The sequence below is a fragment of the Mauremys mutica genome, chromosome 3 (assembly GCF_020497125.1).
Source record: "Mauremys mutica isolate MM-2020 ecotype Southern chromosome 3, ASM2049712v1, whole genome shotgun sequence".
Classification (NCBI taxonomy): Eukaryota; Metazoa; Chordata; order Testudines; family Geoemydidae; genus Mauremys; species Mauremys mutica.
This window is the reverse complement of record NC_059074.1, coordinates 70,082,349-70,101,793: the sequence shown is the minus strand read 5'-3', so window position 1 is coordinate 70,101,793 and position 19,445 is coordinate 70,082,349. Positions and strand designations below refer to the sequence as shown.

Here is a 19,445-nt window from a genome sequence, read left to right as displayed (position 1 = left end):
GGGATTATGGTTTCTAATATGCTTAACTTTGCATTTATCAACACTGAATTTCATCTGTAATTCCCAACATTAACCAAAAAAAAAAAAAATCCACTGCTGGAAGGCTAGATAAATCAGAAATTATGAGATATGGAACCCATCTCCGTTTGGACACCTTTCTGATTCCAACCCACATGAAGTGACTGAAAAACACTATCTTCCAAAAGCTGTTCAGTGGATTGTGAAACGAGTTAGTGTCTCCGACCCATTTCCAGTGAACAGATATCAATATGGTTTAAAACCAAAAAAAACCCACAATCCACACAACCACTAGCACCATTAACTGGCACCCTCAGAAGAGAGATCAAGAACTAAATGGATATGAAGACTAGATCACTCTCACAACCTAGGAGGTCCTTTCTGAACAAGGCTGAGGTAGGCTCAATTTATAGCAGCAATGGGATGCTTGCACTGCTGTGGCCATTACTGTGTTTATTCTGTAGAAATATGGAACTTCAGTCACCAGCTAAATTAATTTTTATCCCTATACTTCAAACATGTCCCCAGACTCTATCCCCCACCAAAATAGTATACAGTCAATCCTCTTACCTTGTCCAAGAAACAACTACTTCTCCTTTCTTTTTAATGATGTTTTTGGCATATAGACTACGTGGCGATGTGGAGGAAGTTGAAGTATCTTTATTCTCAGGCAATTCAGTCCTCTTACTGCAAGATCTTTTGGGAGTTAAACCTTTCTCCTCAGACTTCTTACTACTTTTATCATTTCTTTCACTAGCTGATTCAGTTTCCTTTTTTGGTTTTTTTGACTTGGAATTGTCTGTTACAGACTCCTTTTTCCTCTTTTTGCTAGTTTTATCAAGACTTGTCTGGCATCCCAAATCAACATTTAAAGTGGATTTTGTTTTAGAGTTGCACTCATCTGCTTTAATCTCACTGGAAAGCTCTTCTGTTAAATCGATATATGCATTAACACTGCACTCCAATGGTTCTTCCTTTGTATCACCCTTATCTAAGTTTCCTATATGAATTTCCTGTTCTGTAACTTTTAAAGTCGATTCCACTGCAAGATTACATAAATCTACTTCACTTTCATTGGCAATATCTTCTGTCAAATCTATATATGCATCAACACTGCATTCAGAAGGAAAAGCAACTTCAGCTTTAACAGGACTTTCTTCTGAAGAGTTAGATATTTCTCTCTTGTTTTCAGGCACTTTCAATTCATGCATCTGAGACAGCTTAAAGTCTTCACTTGTGTTTTCACTACCATGGCTATTTTTGTTTGATGCTTCTGAAAAGGGATTATACAAGTTAGGAGCTTCGTCTTTTCTAGTGGCACTATGTGGCTCCTTAAGGGGCTCAGGCAAATCATGAGCTTGTTCTTGTCTAGCACTGACATTATGTAGCTCATCAGTGGAATCAATGACATTGATATCGCTCTTAGAATCTTTTTCTTCAACAGTTGTGCCTGTGGTATCCTGATTATCTTTTTTTATTCTGGCAGATATAATTTCTTCCTTTTCTTTCTTGGTTAAGGATACCAGTGACTCCTCTGCCAGGGTAGTCTGATCAAGGGTTGGTGATATAGAAGGCACTGCACGTCTTATCTTAACAATGAAATGATCATTGGATTTCTCCATTATTACTGCTTGCATTGGTAGGCTGGGGTCACAAGGGAAACCAGGAACAATGGGCCGACTTGTCCATGAAGAACAACTTGATCTACTACTTGAGTTATCAGATTCTAAAGCCAAATGAATGTCTTGTTCAGTGGCATCCTCTTCTTCAAGAAGAGCATCTTCACTGTAATGTGCACTAAGAACTCCCTCAGGAGTTGAACCAGATGTGTTTTCAGGTTTCAGAAAGCTAAGATGAGCATCCGATTTCAAAGGTGATGGAATAGTTAAAGAAACTGCTAGATCTTCAAGGAGTATAGAAGAAACAAATGACTTATTCCTTTGTAAACTGCATTCATCATCTTTGCTGGAAACTGCACTTGGAGGAACTTCAAACATACAGCTTTCATCCAGAACATCTGGATCAACTGGCATCTGAAGTCTAGATGATAAAGATGAGGCTCTTTCAGGTGAAACCGCAGGCCAATTAATACCCTCTACTGGTCCAGATTTCACACAGGCCTCTATTGGAACTGCCTCTTCTATAACAGAAGCTGGATTATTTCTGCATTTCTGACTTTCCAGGATCTGTTTTTCTGGTGTCCTGAACTCCCACTGATCCGTATCAATGCTGCTGATGCTTTTTTCTAAAAGATCAGAGCCTTGTAACAAACTTTTGAATATTTCACCCATTTGTGCATCACTCACTAGGTTAAATGTAAGACTAGAAGTTTGCTGTTCTGTAAGAAGTTCATAATTAAAATCAGACTTGTGAGCATCTCTGACCATGTGAAAGCCTTCCTTTTCATATCTTGCACTTTTCAGTGGAGTTAGGGTGCCTTGTAAATTATTTTCCTTAGAGGGAAGCACTTGGGTTTGAGAGTTCCTTGTATTATCAATGGAATTTAGACATTTTGTAATCATATTTTTTGGTGCATCTGTTTTATTTTTGTCATGGTGACACTTGTTGAATGGTTGATAACTTACCACTGGTTTAGGAAGGACATATTCTTCAGACTTTTGAGATTTTACTTTTTGGGACTTTTTCCTGGATTTCTGTACATCATTTTTATAATCTGTTGTGCATTTCTGTTTTTGTGTAGTTATGATTTCAAGCTTCCCTTCATCACTCTCATTTCCAATGCTTACTAAATCACAGAGTTTTACCAGAATTCTCTTTATTTTTTCAAATAAGTAATCAAGCCGTTCATCCACAAATTTCCACAACTGTTTTTTCATATCTGTCAGCTGTTGTTCAAAAAGTTGTTCCACTGTTGCATTCTTTTTAACATGCCTTAGTTTAGACTCTATAGTTTCACAGAGAGTCAATTTTAAAGTCTCACCTAATCTAGACATCTTGGAAAAATCTAGGTACTTTATCAATGATGTAAAATTCAAAATTGCTGATTCTATAATTCTGTGAAAATGCTGAACTGGGAAATGCATCTTGAACTTCATATAATTTTTTCTTATCTGTTTTCGTATACCTTTTAACATCTGCATAATTTCTTGTACAGTAGAAGGTTCAAGAATAATTTGAACTATTTTTTCAAGGCAAGCAATGCTCACAGTTTTATTTTTCTTTCTTTCTTTTGACGATCTGGTAGCTCCAGTTTTATGTTTTTCTCTACTTTTGTTTGCATTTCCTTTTTTGTAAGCTAATTTTCCACTATCTTCTTTGCAAGATGAAGTTTTATTCATTTGGTTATGTGGACTGCTGCTCAAATTGTGTGTTTCAGGAGAAGCTCTTCCCCTTGATATTTTACTAGTCTCAGAGTTTCTTTCTGATTTGGGTTTTTCATCATCACTTACAATTTCTCCTTCTTCTAATTCATCTGAGGATATGTTCAGCTGGGACTCCATCTCTAAGTGTTTATCAGGTGAGCAAACTGGCTTTTGATTTTCTTTATTTACTTCATTTGACAGAGTCTTTGAGGGACAGGCAACTGTGCTTTCAGGAGTTAAATCTATAAAGAGAGAATAGTTTGTTAACCATCCATAAACACACAAATTCCACACAGAGCAAACATTTTAGGAAAAACCCAGAAGACTCAGTGGTTTTTCTTTTATTAGAACTGGATGCTTAACTGTTTAGAATTGTCAGCTTCTACTCAGTATATTTGATCTTAAACTCTGGTAGATATGAACAACATTGAGAAAGCAGATTACAGATAAAAAATAAGTACCTCATTCTGCTCCCATTGATGTCAGTGGGATTTTTTCAGTCTTTAAGATTAAAAACAAGTATGGATTATGCAAGTTTTGTTTGGTGAAAACATTATGGTCTGCACTGAACATTTTTTGAAGAAAAATAAAATGCGTGAAAATTTTCACTATTTTACTCTTTATGCCAGTAAGTTATTTGTTATGCTAATATTGTGCAAGGCTGTGTCTTTAGAGTTCAACTATGAAACCATGAAGCGTAACAAGATTTACACATGAATTCTGGCTCTCTTTTACTGGTTTCATAATAAGGTCAAAATATGTAGCATAAATCACTTATTTACTTTGGCATTCATTTCTCTGCATCAGGGCTACCAAAAGGGATGTAATAGTTCCTTCTGTCCTTAAAATCTATGAATCTACTAAGTAATGATCAGGCCTCATCACACTAGGCACTACAGATACAATAAGTTCATTTCAGTTGCTGATAACTTTAAGATAAAGAGGTTAAATCGAACTCCACAGCATAAGAGATTCTTCCTCCTATTAATTTTTGATAAACAAGCGTTTAGTTCAGCTGTTTGAATTACAGAAATGTGGGAGACAAGGGGAAAGGTCAGGATTTATTTTTTTTAATACTCCTAATTCAAAAATTGCTTATTTTTCCCCTCACAATCAAGTTTACCAATTGTTTGATCTTTCAATTTTTAATACCTTATTTTAAAACCAATCCATTGGGAGGTGTTTTTTTTTTTTTAAAGTCATCTAGTTAGGCTTAGTACAATATCAAGCTACAAGAGACAGATTTTGGCTCCCCCTTATAAAAAGAAAATATCTACATATGTGTAATTAAGTGGTAAATATTATTTGATTAAGATTTTTAGCTGTTTGGGTTTGTTTGTTGGTCATTAAATTCTTTTATATTTTTAATTACATAGGTATTAGATATTCTTTTGCTCACTGACATCTCACATTTAGTATAAAAAACAAGAAAAAATATGAATTCAAAATAATTGCTTTCCCCAAACAAACATTTTTCTGTGGTCACCACTTTGAAGCCAGTGTTCTTGGACATCCATTTTATATTGCTTCCAGAGCGGTAAAACGGTTATTCCAGTAACGATTTTTGGAAAGGAATGGAGACAAAGATCTCTGACTGTTACATAACATTTAATTACCTTCTACAAGTTTTGCAACTTTTACTGTTATTAAACAATATTCTTCAGCTTCCTTTACGCAATAACCCTCCTGAACTTTCCACTTAACCAAATTTTTAATAAACTAAAACAAAAAGTAAAAGGTGTCAAAATAAAGCAGCAGCATATGCATAAAGTGTATCCTGGGAGAATTAAGCAGGAGTTATAATAGAGAGGAGTACTGAATTTCTGGACTAAGGGAGACTATAACTTCTTGCCTGTCAAAAACAGATGTAATAACTATTACTATTAGAGCAGAGGTGGGCAAACTACTGCCTGCAGGCCACATCCTGCCCGCAGGACCATCCTGCCTGGCCCTTGAGCTCCCGGCCAGAGCGGCTAGCTCCCAGCTCCTCTCCTGCTGTCCCCCCCTCCCCTGCAGCCTCAGCTCACTGTGCCGCCAGCACTCTGGGCAGGGGCGGCTGCGAGCGCCTGCCGGGCAGCACGGCTGCAAGAGCCACTGGCCTGCCCCAGTGCTCTAGACAGTGTGGCTGGCTCTGGCTGGGCGGAGCAGCTGCCAGTCCTAGTGCTCTGAGCGGTATGGTAAGGGGGCGGAGGGACTGGATAAGGGGCAAGGGGAAGGATAGTCTGATGGCTAACACACACCCCTGGAAGTTGGGAACTCCAATTCCCATCTTTCCAAGAGGTAAGTCATTTGGGGCCAAATTTTTAGTTATTTAGGCACCTCAAGAAGAGATCGACATCTAGTGGGGTTTTCAAAAGCATCTAGGCATTGATCTGCCTCTTTAGGCCCCTCAGTACCTTTAAAAATTTGCCCCCTTTGATCCTAGTCTCCCATCTGTAACTAGGGATATCACTAGAGGTGATCAGAAAGTGTGTGCATGTTTCCCCACCCCCCAATGGAAAATTTTAAATTTTAGGCAAGAATTTTAATATTTTGGTTTTCAGCTGAAATGCAATTCTGAAAATGCCACTGTGGTGCCTTGTGCTCCCATTCTCCTCTACGGGCTGACCTTTCTGGTAGGACATCTCCCATAATGCACCAGTCTCCTTTCTTGGAGAGAAGTCAACATGTCTCACAGGAGATAAAGTCCAGTTGCAGATCCTAGCTCATAAAAAAGAATGAGAGCATGCGGCACCAGAACTGCAACTCCCATGAGACACTGCAGCAGCATTTCAAAATCACAATTTTTTATTAAATATTTTGGTTTGTGAGCATTGTGTATTTCAACAAAAATCTAAATTTTCCACAGAAAACCAAACAAACACTTTTTGCAAAGCAATTCATTTAAACAAAACACCAATCTTCTGTTGAAAAACAATGTTGATGGAAAACTTTCAATCAGACTAAAACTACTTCTATTTTCTACTCTACTAAGATGTTGGACAGCTTAATTCACTAATGTTTGTAGAGCACTGAGATCCTTTGCCATAGAAGTGCAAATTATGATGGAGATGTCAGTAACGATTCAATAGTTTGGGTTCCTATCATTTTTTCCATTTAAGGTAGGGTTTAATTCCTTTTGAAAAAACAGGTATATAGAAGCCAACAAATACAATGATTGCTGTATATGTTGGAAGAGTTTATGCATTCATTGTGGATCAAAGTTATGGTTGTCAATGAACTGTATAAAATTAATTTTCATGAATCAACCCTAATTGAATGTATAAACTCTAAGGTAACTCTAAGATACTTACATGAGATGCCTTAATTGGTCTGTCCATCTTTTTAATTACTACGTTTTTAAAATGGCAATTTTGTGTGTGTTTATTTTGTGTAAGGTTAATACAAATTCCTTCACTCCTTAACTCCAATGTAATGTGTGTGAATCACAAACACTGAAGTCCAATTGCCAACTGCAATCAGGCAATCATAGACACCCCTGCCCCTCCCCCATAAAGTGTACATACAAAGGGGATATGAAAGAGTAAGCAATGGCATAGATAAAGCAAACTTGAATTCTCTGGGTTTAAAAATCTTTAAGAGACAATCATCTTTACTTCCCACTAATGCATATTTTGGACAGATATCTAAAATCAAAAACAAAACTAGCATAAAATATAACTGAATACCTTTGTTATAACTCTTCACAAGTCCTTTGCAAGGGCTCTCCATCCTGAGTGCTTTAGCCAGTGGTCGCATTGGACTATTCAGTGGGCTGATAACCTTTGGAATGTATCTCAAGTGATTGAGATCAATGCTTAATATTGAATTGTCATCGTCAGCAGGAACTGGGTTAGTTTCTCTTGCTTTAGTTCTAGGATCTATTTTATCACTATGAGAAGATGTTACTACACTGATTTCTGGTTCTGGCAAGTTTTGCTCCAAATTACAAGTGTTTTGATCAATTACTGGTACGCCCCCATCCGTTGGTATATCCCTGTCAGTTGGTTTGGATGTAGTCACACCCTCCTTGTAAGGTACAGTTTTCAAAGCACTGTTTTCCTTGGCAGGATACTCAAAACTTTCTCCAGACACACCATCATTGGTATCTACCACTTGCATTAATGAGTCTGACTTCATTTGTCTAATATCATCTGCAACACTATGGGACTCAAAATCATCAGAACTAATGGTCTCCAAGTCATCATAATCGATGTTCTGAGCTTCATCATGATTCATAGGGCTTTCTAACTCAGGAGCTTTGCATGTTTTGTCTGCCTTGTCCATCTCTATTCCAGCCTCAGGAAGGGACACAGTGTTAATAGTCAGTTCAGGTTGCAGTGCATCCACTGTTTCTGCCAAAGCTTCAGGCTGCACTAGGTCTAGAGTTTCTGCCAAAGCTTCATTTTCAGTTTTCCTTTTGATCTCAGAAACAGGTGTCTTTGGTTCCAAGTTTGTTTGAACTGGAACCTTGGTTTGCTCTACCGAAGCAATACTAATAGGTTGGGCAGGTGTTAACATTTCTGTATGCCCTGTGGTCTCTGTACTATCTTCACTACTGGCTTTTTTGGAATCTGTTTCAATTCCATTATTTTGACAGAGAGGCTGTGTTTTAGCAGGAGAAAGAGTTAAATTTAGCTTTTCCATAAAGCTTAGTTTTAGATCTTCCTTTTTTGTTCCATTTTTATCATCTTTAGCTTTTCTAGCTTTGTGCTCTTTTAAACCATCTGCTACTCTGGGTGTTTCTTCTGGTTTAGACGATTTGTTTCTCTCATTTTTTGTAGCATCTGTAACCTTCTTGGATTCTTTTGCAGTCTGGTGTGTAATTTCTTTTGTTAGTTTTCTTTCATTTCTAGGATGCCTACTTTCTTCCTGGTTTTCTTTATCTCTTTTCCTTTTTTCTTCAGTTCTGTGTCTCTCCAATTTTGAATATGTAGTTTCCCATTCATATCTGCTGCTACTTTCCTTGGAGTGCGTATGTTTGTGCTCTCTGTTACTGGAAGTAGAAGGTGAAGATCTTGCCTCTCGGGAACTATGATCACTTACTCCTCTATCCCTCTTGCAGTCTCCATCTGTTCCTCTTTTACAGTTTTCCCCGGGGCACTTATGTAATTTGTGTGGGTTCCTTGCAGCTTCATTCTTTGAATGTGGACTACTCACTCGGACAGACCTTCTTGGTTGTTCTTGTTGCTTTTCAGTTGATTTGTTTTTCTGTGCAAAATTCTTCTCATCTTTATCGTGTGTTTCAAGGTCCTGTTTATTTATGTTTTGTGACCTTTCACCCTTTTCATCACCTTGAGATTCAACTGTTTGTGATCTCTCCTTAATGGCTGTTTGTTTCTCCCAGGTAGAAATGCACCTATCAGTTCTATTTTCCACAGGTGGGCTACATTTCAGCTTTTTGCTCTTACTTTCTTGCTGCAGCTCACTTTTACCAGATTTTTCTGAATATATGTGCAACTTTTGATGAGAGTCTGTGTTTCCCTGTTCACTATCTGTACTGTTACCAGTGCTCTGGTATGTATCTCTTTTGTACCTGTTGTCATTAACCCTGCTATACTGCTCACCATTTTTCATTTCTCTTTCCCTCCTGTTACCCTTATTGAAGTAGTGGTCAAAGTTTTGGAAACAGGTATGAGAACTGTCTTTACAAAGCTCTTCAGGAGGATATCTGAGTAAATATGGAGAGTTTCTTCTTTCTGAGTGTGATTTTCCATCCTCCATATTGTGAGATGAATAACTGTGATGTACATCTTTGGAACAGTCAGTTTTCAGTCTATGATCTGTCTTTGTATTGTCTACTAAAGAAGAAGCTCTGAATTTAGGATCTTTTGTTTTATTTATCTCGGAGCACCGTGTATTAGTTGATCCTGAATGATACGTTCTAGCGTAGTTATTTCGATGACTGGGAAATTCTGATAGCCTATTTGTAAACAGATAGAAGAATCATATTAAGGTTTGTTTTTGTTTTGGTTATAATTTAACTACAGCCAAAATTCTATGAACACCTTGGTTCTTTCTTACACTGTTATTCAGTAGTACTGACTAAAGGACAGTAAAGCTTACAATACAAGGCATTTATCCTAAAATTTCCAAGTTTGCAGCTTTTGTAGGTGAAATTCTATAAAACAGAGATAGGCCAAAAGTTTGCCTGAGGGCCACATCGGGATTCTGAAACTGTATGAAGGATTGGGTAGGGAAGGCTGTGCCTCCCCGAACAGCCTGGCTCCTGCCCCCTATCCGCCCCCTCCCACTTCCTGCCCCGACTGCCCCCCTCAGAATCCCCGACCCATTCAACTGCCCCCTGCTCCCTGTCCCCTGACCACCACCTGGGACCCCCCGCTCCCTTACCACGCTGCTCAGATCACCAGGACTGGCAGCTGCACTGCCTGGCTGGAGCCATCCATGCCACTGCGCAGTCTAGAGCATCAGGTCAGGCCAGTGGCTCTCACAGCAGTGCTGCCCAGCAGGAGCTCACAGCCCTGCCGCCCAGGCGAGCTGAGGCTGTGGGGGAGAGGGGGACAGGGACTAGCCTCCCAGGCTGGGAACTCAAGGGCCAGGCAGGACCCTGTAGTTCGCCCTTCCTCTGCTATAGAGTAAGAATTGCAGCCTAATGCTCTACGTAGCTTGATCTTTCACAATTTACACTGAATTTTTTTGTATTTTTTCTAATTGGGTAAAACTAGGACATTAAAAAAACCCCTTTATTTTTAAAAGTACACCTAGAAATTTAAAAGCGGACAATCAATTCACCTGGCCTCAAAAAGCAACTCATTTGAAAAAAAAGATTTGTGGTGAAATATCCCAAAAACAAATGCATAAGGAACCACAGGGCAAGAAAGATAGAATTGCATGTTCTACATATCAGTTTTATTATTTGAAATTACTGTTTCATTGCCAAGCAGTGAAAAAGCAATAATCATTAGCACAAGACTCAGAGGTGGCCTCAAATATAATCAGGACTTATGCCATTAGGGATCACAAAAATCAACCACGCTAACTCAGATAGCAAACCTTCCAGTATGTAGACAGGCAGTAAGAATAGCAATAAGCAAATAAGCTATTGTGTTAAACTTGCTGCACGCAAAAGAAAACAAGTAAATTATGATAATCAAGCCTCATCAAGGCCATGTGCAACTGCTGCAAGGTCATCACAGGGGGGAAGGAAAAAAAGAAAAAAAAAAAAGCGCAGCTTATGCAGATAGTGAGAGGCATGCAAAAAAATACCGAGCTAGACACTTTTGTGCCAGGTCCAGCATATGGCACTCCACATAAAGGGACTGGTTAAAAACAATGCCATGTTTCTTACACTCTCGTGACTAACTCTAAACAAATGCCAGTCCATAATCCAGGAAACAAAATAAGAGCATAGTGATAACATATAGAAGTCATGCTTGTAGGTGTTTTTAGAGCCTCTGATACCTACAACTTCTAAACTGAATCCAAGTGTACCTTCAAAGCTAAGAACAAACCTGTAAGGAACTACAGGGCAAAAGAGACAAATACATGTCAGTCCCAAGCAGAGAAATGTTATTTGCTGACCAGTTAGCAGCCAAATATGGAATTTGCCTATGGATGAAAAAAATGTGCTTGTCCCTATTTTTGGTCTTCTGCTTTCCAGTCAATAAAATATTGTTGCTGCTGTGATTGCCTAAAGCCATTTCCCTGCACTCTGCTTGTTTTGAACTCTGTCATTTTTATTCCTTTTTTTAGTATGCCTGATTTTCATTTACTGCTAATGTTTAATTTTGCCCTCCAAAAAACAAACAAACAAACAAAAAAATACCACTGTCCTTATTAGGCTGAGATTAAGTCACATTGGAGATTAAGAAATAACTAAATTTCAAAGTAAGTAAAAATCCTAATCCTTAGTATTATTTAGGTATTCTGTTAATTAGGTTTGAAATCTAGATCTGATTAGACAGAATAGCTCACCTTTACCAGTTCAGCTTGCTATCGTTAAGTGTTCGCTGTGACTGCGTCCAACAAGATGTTTTAATCCTGGTCCCCTTTCACACTAAGGGAGAGTAGCCTGATATGGCTAGAAAGTATCTACACTGGGGTCACTCACCAACATCTGCATCAAATCCTGTGGGCTTTGCTGAATACCTGTATGAGCTTGTTTTGATTATGCTAATTGTAGAAAACCTATGTTCTGGCATCATAGTGCAACAATACAAGAACAGTATTTCCATCAAGAGCAACAGACCCTGAAAGGCATGTAGCCTGACAGCTAAAAGTATATGGGTACTTACATTTGTTGTGAACTTGATGGTATCTAAGGGTATGTCTACACTACGAAATTAGGTCGAATTTACAGAAGTCATTTTTTTAGAAATCGTTTTTATACAGTCGATTGTGCATGTCCCCACACAAAATGCTCTAAGTGCATTAAGTCGGCGGACTGCGTCCACAGTACCAAGGCTAGCGTCAACTTCCAGAGGGTTGCACTGTGGGTAGCTATCCCACAGTTCCCGCAGTCTATGCTGCCCACTGGAATTCTGGGTTGAGATCCCAATGCCTGATGGGGCAAAAACAGTGTCGTGGGTGGTACTGGGTACATGTCTTCAGGCCCCCCCTCTCCCTCCTTCCCTCCATGAAAGCAACAGCAGACAATAGTTTTGTGCCTTTTTTCCTGGGTTACCTGAGCAGATGCCATACCACGGCAAGCATGGAGCCTGCTCAGCTCACCATCACCGTACATCTCCTGGGTGCTGACAAACGTGGAACTGCATTGCTACACAGCAGCAGCTCATTGCCTTTTGGCAGCAGACAGTGCATTACGATTGGTAGCCATCGTCGTCATATTCCTGGGTGATATTTTAGCCAACCTCGGTGAGGTCAGTCAGGGGCACCTGAGCAGACATGGGAGTGACTCAGCCAGGTCATTCCCATCTTCTGCCGAGCACCCAGGAGATGACAATCGCTAGCAGTCGTACTGCACCATCTTCTGGCAAGCCTAAGATGTAAAAGATAGAAGGAGTGGCTCAAAACAAGAAATTGACCTGATTTGTTTTGTGAAATCACAGGCCTGCTAAACCCAGGGTTTTGAGTTCAGTCCTTGAGGGGGCCATTCTGTGTGACAGTTGTTTGTGTTTCTCTTTGATGCAAAGCCACCCCTTTTGTTGATTTTAATTCCCTGTAAGCCATGTCGTCAGTCGCCCCTCTCTCCATCAGAGCAACAGCAGACAATTGTTTCACGCCTTTTTTCAGCGCAGACGCCATAGCACTGGGATCATGGAGCCCGCTCAGATCACCGCAGCAAAAATGAGCACTGTAAACACCACGTGCATTATCCTGAAGTATATGCAGAACCAGAAGCTGCAAAACCAAAACCAGGCGAGGAGGCGACGGCAGCGCGGTGACGAAAGTGATGAGGACAGACTTCTCACAAACTATGGGCCGGGCTATGTGCACATTATGGTCACCTGTGCTGATCAGCTCGCCACACTGGCCAAACAGGAAACGAAATTCAAAAGTTCGCGGGCCTTTTCCTGTCTACCTGGCCAGTGCAACTGAGTTGAGAGTGCTGTCCAGAGAAGTCACAATGGAGCACTCTGGGATAGCTCCCGGAGGCCAATACCGTCAAATTGTGTCCACACTACCCCAAATTCAACCCGGCAAGGCCGATTTCAGCGCTAATCCCCTCATCGGAGGTGGCGTAAAGAAATCGATTTAAAGAGCCCTTTAAGTAAAAAAAAAAAAAAAAAAGGGGGGGGGGGTTTGGCATGTGGACGGGTCCAAGGTTAAATCGAGGTAATGCTGCTAAATTCGACCTAAAATGGTAGTGTAGACTAGGCCTAAGTAATTTTTTAAATAACCACTTTATTTTCCTCTCACTCAACATCTATGTAATGTGGCTTAAGCAGGTTAACAATCTGTATATTGGCACAATGTGCCAATACTTCTTTATCACTAGGCCACTGTGTGGAATTAAAGCATCAAAACTGAAATACATGGGTCTGATTTTTCTATAGATTTGTCTTAAGACCCAGAGATGTTTACTTTTTTCACAAATTTACCATTGCTATAGATAAGTTTTTGGACATAAGGGTCAAGACTCTGTTTCATTGTTTGAGTTCCAGTATATTGTATTCTATTCAGGTTCTTGTACTGTACCCATCACCACGGTATCTAAGCATATAACACTTTGTAGCTTTTGCAAAGCCTCAAACACAAGGCATCTTTTCCTTATAGAGAGAGAGAGAGAGAGAGATTTCAGTCACGATGATGATGATGATGATGAAGTCGACCATGAAATATGTGCCCAAAATTTGACTTTCAGGAATTACCATAAGAATGCCCATAATGTTGACTAAATCAGCCCTTGACCAGGAATTTCCTACGACATGTTCTAAAGGGATTACAGATAAATGGGGATGACAGTGTGTTATGCTCTGACTAGTAGCCTACAGTGCATGATGGACACTTCTGAAGTAGCTAATAATTGTCTCATCTTTTGGGGACTTATAGAAGTATAGTTTGAAAATGTTTTTCAAAATAAATTAAAATTTTGAAATAAAACAATAGCTTTGGGATCTAGAATGCTGAACTCAAGGTTGTGAAAAAAAACAGCTAACTTGTCACAGCCATCAGTTGAAAAAACTAATAGGACAAAGTGTGTTTATCAGACTATTCAAATACATTCATGTGGACAGTACCTTATGACAACTATGAATAAGGACAAAAACATTTTTTGACCTCAGTCACAGCACTTCTGATAATCATCTCTAAAAGAATGTCATACAATGTAGGTATTAATGACCTCCAGCACTGCAACATCTGATTATCTCACAAATAATGGTTTTATCCTCACAATACCCTTTAATAAGACTGGGAAATTTTCATTTTACAGATGGATAAAATGATGCACAAATAAACTAAGGGTACGTCTTCACTACCCGCCGGATCGGCGGGTAGCAATCGAATTCTCGGAGTTCAATATATCGCGTCTCATCTAGACGCGATATATCGAACTCCGAACGCGCTCCCGTTGACTCCGGAACTCCACCACCGCGAACGGCGGTGGCGGAGTCGACGGGGGAGCCGCGGACTTCGATCCCGCGCCGTGAGGATGGGTAAGTAACTCGAACTAAGGTAGTTCGACTTCAGCTACGCTATTTGCGTAGCTGAAGTTGCGTACCTTAGTTCGACCCCCCACCCCAGTGTAGACCAGGCCTAAGGGACTACCCTGAGGTCACAGAGGTAGTGAGTGACAGAGCTGGGAATTTAACCTAGCTCTCCAGAGTCTCAGTCCTGTGCCTTAGCTTCAGAGTCCAGGAACCAGACAGCCAACTCCTTTCTAGTCTACACACTTGTACTTTGAACTCCCTGGCCTAGGACAGCCAAAGTATGACAAGATGCTAATAGAGAGAGCCCCCTCACAACTAACAGTGGAGGTAGAGCTCTTCAATATCTGGCTAGAAAGGCCAGCAAGAAGTAGCCAAAAATATTTCCTGGGTTTAATCAATCTGAGACCATAGAGTAGACTAGCCCTGAAGTGGAAATATGGATGAGATAGTCTACATCAGTGGTCATCAACTGATCAGTCGTGACTGACTGGTTGATCCCGGAGCCTCTGCCAGTTGATCGTGATCTCCGGGCTGGTAAAAGTCTGGCAGCAGAGCAGGGCTCCCCAACCGGGAACCGGTCAATAGGAGCTGCGGGGGCGGCACTTGCGGGCATGGGCAGTGCGTGGAGACCCGCTGCCCTCCTCCCCCCAGGGGCCGCAGAGACATGCTATCAGCCAGCCACTTCTGGGAGCGGCGTGGGGCCACAGTAGGCAGGCAGCTTGCCTGAGCCCCACTGCACTGTTAGCCGGGAACTGCCTGTGGTAAGCGCCTTCCGGACGGAGCCTACACCTCACACCCCCTCCTGCACCCAAACTCCCTCCCAGACCACTCACTCTCTTCTGCACCCCAACACTCTGCACCAGCCTGGAGTACACTCCTGAACCCAAAATCCCTCCCAGAACTTGCACCCCTCACTCCTGCACCCCAACCCCTTGCCCCAGGCTCAGCCAATGCACACCCCACAGTTGAGAATGTTATTCTGATTTCTGACAATCCCTGAAGGATTTTGGATCTATAAACCACAAATGACACTAACAAAAAGTAAAATTCATGAAATATCCAGTGGATTCTGAGATTAGGTATAATGTGACTGTATGACCCCTGCACCCAAATGCCCTCCCAGAGCCCCCTCCCACACTCTAAGCCCCTCAGCCCCAGCCCAGAGCCTGCACCCCCTCCTCCACCCCAACCCCCTGTCCCAGCCCGGTGAAAATGAGTGAGGGTGGGGGAGAGTGAGCAACAGAAGGAGGGGGCAAAATGGAGTGTGTGGGGTGGGGCCTCAGGGAAGGGTAGATCCTGGGTTGATCTTAAATTCAAAAAGTGATCTTGTGCATAAAAAGGTTGGAGACCACTGGTCTACACTGAAACACACATATAATGGGATGATTAAACTCCCCGGTTCAAACTTGACCCAAAGATAAGGTTAAGCATATGGTCAGTCCGTTAGAAATTCTCAATGATCCCTGGGTAGAACCCAGAGAGTTCAGATCAGCACTTCTGACAAAAAAGAAAAAAAAAAAAAGTACTAAGATTAGCAACAGACAACGCATTTACTAAACAGCAATTTTTTGTGTTCATTTCCACTTTAAATGCATACATAGTTTTTAATAGAAAGCTATAAAACTATGTTCAAAAGTATATAATAAATTAGACTCGTCTACTTGTACCTTTGGTGGAGGTTACTGATTTCCTCATCTTTGCGATTAATTTCCACTCTAGCAGTTTTGATAAGTGCTGAAATATTCTTTTTAAGTGCCTGATTTTCATTTTGTAGAATGGAGTTCTATTTAAAAAAAATACATGGAGAATTAGCCTGAAATATTTACTCTCATACATGCATAAAAACATTAGACACATATGATAGCAATTAGAAAAACAGACATTCCTATTAAAACAGACTACAAAATGTATTGCAAAGTTATGTAAAAGGCAGCAAATGAATGGTCTCTACACAAGTCAAAACTCTTCACTCTTACTTATGTTCCTTGTGTTTTTGATATATTAAAAATATAATGACCAAGATATAACCATGTTTTATACTGAGTGCCCATAGAATTGTACTGATGTAATCCACATCTTTCCTTGCTCCAGGCCTTCTACTATTTGTTGCTCTCACTGCCATTGTATCAAATGTACAATTTAGCATGCAAGCTCTACAGGGTAGTGACTGTAATTCTCTCCTGGCAACATTAATCTATGGCAGGGCCTACTGGGGTTGATAGTGAGCATCTGATTGTTCTCAGCAAAGCATGACAAAATAAACTTACGTAGGAACAAATTCTGAGGCGTTGAGCATCTTCAGCTCTCACTGCCATCAGTGGGAGTTGAAGGTGCTCAGCATCAGGTCTTCATTTTTTGCTTTCAACTCCCTAATCTTCACGATTAACTACTCTGAATGGCTGCAGAGACCCTGACACTATACATTAAATAGACATTATCAGCAAAAGAATTGGACATCTTTCCAGAAGCAACCAGCTAGCTCTCTCTCTCTCTCCCCCTCACCCCCCCTTTTTTTTTTAAATGTATAGAGTTAGGGTTCCTAACAGGCTCTCTTACATTTTGTATGTAATTTTAGAAACACAAGTTTATTTATCTAGTAATCTACTAAAGGCACAAGTGACTGTCTTTTGCTTTAAAGATTCCTGGGAAAGTTATTGCAGTAGATACCTAATTAGTTGTGTTATTCTCTCAAAGCAATATACATTGGATGCCATATTAGTGTACTTAAAGCAAACTGAATTCTCACTGATAAGTTTTAAAGATACCCTTTAGCACACAGTACCTGTGCCTGTACTTCCTTAAACTTCTTCATCAACTCTTTAATCTGCTGCTGACATTTTCCATACTCTGCCTTCAACTGTAAAATAAAGGAGATTTCACTTTATAGAGGTTGACTATTTATGTAAAAGTTGGTTAAGTAAATGGTTCTAAGATTTGTGTCTGGAAACTGTTCTTTAGTTAAGGACATAGCTTATAAAATGACATTTCTTCCCAATACCACTCTCATTTTAAAATATTAACTTGTCTAAAAAGCTGTCAGATTTAAAAAAAAAAAATCATGTTAGCCTTTTCATGTGAGTACATAAAATAACTTCCCCAGTTTGGGTGTTAAAAAAAAGTTACAAAAAAGCTCACTGAATTTCACATGAGCAGCGTAAACTTACATGTGCATGTACAATAGTGGTAAGCTAGGGAGTTACAGGGAGCCAAGCCACTAGGAGATGAAGATGAACTTATCTGGAGTCACAAAACAAGCTTCTGCAGAAGTGGAACTTCTGATGAGTTTAAAAACTGTGCTAAGCAGCAGTTCTGCATGCATTCCTTCTCTTACAACCTTTAAGAGCTCTATGGGCAGAGCAAGTCCTGTACTTTACAAAACCAGAGAAAGCTACAAGTCCCATCAGGGACCCTGTGGACTTTATGTAATGCAGAGGACTCATAGTTTAAAATAAATATAATGAAAAATGCCAAAACCCAAACTTTCCAAAAACAGTCAAGGAACAAGTTCGTGTTGAGGTCAAAAGAATAAACAAAGTTTTAGAGTTTCTAATTTAAGATATTTTTTGAATCATCCAGAAGTTAGGAAACTTCTATAAAAATGAACATGCAATTTTCCAAACAAACAGTCTCACTTATATCACAGTTTAGCCAACTGCCTCCAAATTTCCAAAACATTTTTTTTCTTTTTCTTCAGGAACTACAATTAAGAGGTTTAAGGTAAAGTAGTTTAAGTTTTGCAGTTTCAAGATTACTTTTCTGATAAGCCCAATCACACCCTTAAGTATACTGGCCGTTTCTCCATAATCAATGCAAGAATATAATTGGAAGGAAGACTGAAATGCCAAAGGGTATAATCTCACCATAACACTTCATGCATTAACATGAGAATAGTGCCATAATTAGAACACGAGTCCAATTCTTACATAACCTTTGAAATTAAGATAAAATTGTTTAGTACATAGTTTTGTTCTATTAAAGTTTTCTTTTTTTCGTCTATGGTTTGACCACCAGTGTTGTGTTAAAACAATTTTTGCAGTCTGCTAGCACATGACAATTTTTTCTATTAGCTGTAATCATATTAATACACACATCATTGTAAGTTGCTTCCTTTGCAGTTCCTTCTTCAATCAGGATCTCATCAAATAAGTTTAAACAGTTTCTTGTGGGTGTAGAGTTTTGAGCAAGATTGTCTGAAATAAGAAATACTCATTAGGTAAAGGAAAAAAATATGATCAAAGTAGTTTGGTATTATGCAGTGAGCAGATTTTTCTGTCACAGAGGAGAGGCCTTTTAAACAAGACGGCTCACATTCTTCAATGAGAAAGTCACAACAGTAAAAAGATTCTCTCCTTTCATCCCCCGCCACCACTATAATATTTGTGCTACTTTTATTTTATTTGAAAATTTAAGGGCCTAATTTGCATTCTAATGTAAAAGTGAATGAAATTTAGTTTTAAAGTCTACTTGCAAATATTTTGCTTAAAATTTTTTTTATTGTTGTTACTGATTCATAGGACAGCAAACCTCACTGAATGAGAGTGCATTTTACATGATTGGTTAATACTAACTGTTTCCAATTAAAACAGAGAGCAAATGCATAGCAAGCCCTTTAATTTAAAAGTGCCGAGAAGGGGTAAATCTAGATGGTAGGCCAAGTTTCCAGGATTTTAAAGTCAGTAATGGATAGCTAAAACAAAGTGCGTCTTGCAATGCATTCTGCATCTGGCTAGGTTCAGTCTTAGAAACATTTCCAGTGGGAGAAGATTCCTGAGGCAGAGGCCAGCTACCAAGAAAGCCCAGCCTCTGACTCCTGTGAGTTACATATACAGGTAGCAGGCAGGTCAGTCAGAAAGAGAAGGGGCAGTCTCAGCACTCAACCCAGTAACCAAGAATGTTCCAAAATGAAGGGCATTTAGAATATAACTGACAAACTTTCCTCTATGTTGTTTTATGTCCTCTTCCAAGTCTTGACTCACTTGCTCTAGCTCCACTGTAAGGCAGAAGCATAGACCACAGAAGTCAAACACTCTCCCTCATCCTATCTGTATGTTTT

The 19,445-nt window shown here is 39.8% G+C and overlaps 1 protein-coding gene across 1 annotated transcript in view; it reads right to left on the bottom strand.

The window, feature by feature from the left end:
* CASP8AP2 (caspase 8 associated protein 2) overlaps positions 1-19,445 on the bottom strand; it is a 30,403-nt gene that overhangs the window by 6,274 nt on the left and 4,684 nt on the right. Inside the window, exons 4-8 of the mRNA XM_045011523.1 lie at positions 18,482-18,582; positions 17,175-17,249; positions 16,060-16,175; positions 7,010-9,243; positions 589-3,583 (exon numbers count right to left, since the gene is read on the bottom strand). Coding sequence (XP_044867458.1) covers positions 589-3,583; positions 7,010-9,243; positions 16,060-16,175; positions 17,175-17,249; positions 18,482-18,582 — 5,521 coding nt within the window. The remainder of the gene's footprint in view (positions 1-588; positions 3,584-7,009; positions 9,244-16,059; positions 16,176-17,174; positions 17,250-18,481; positions 18,583-19,445) is intronic.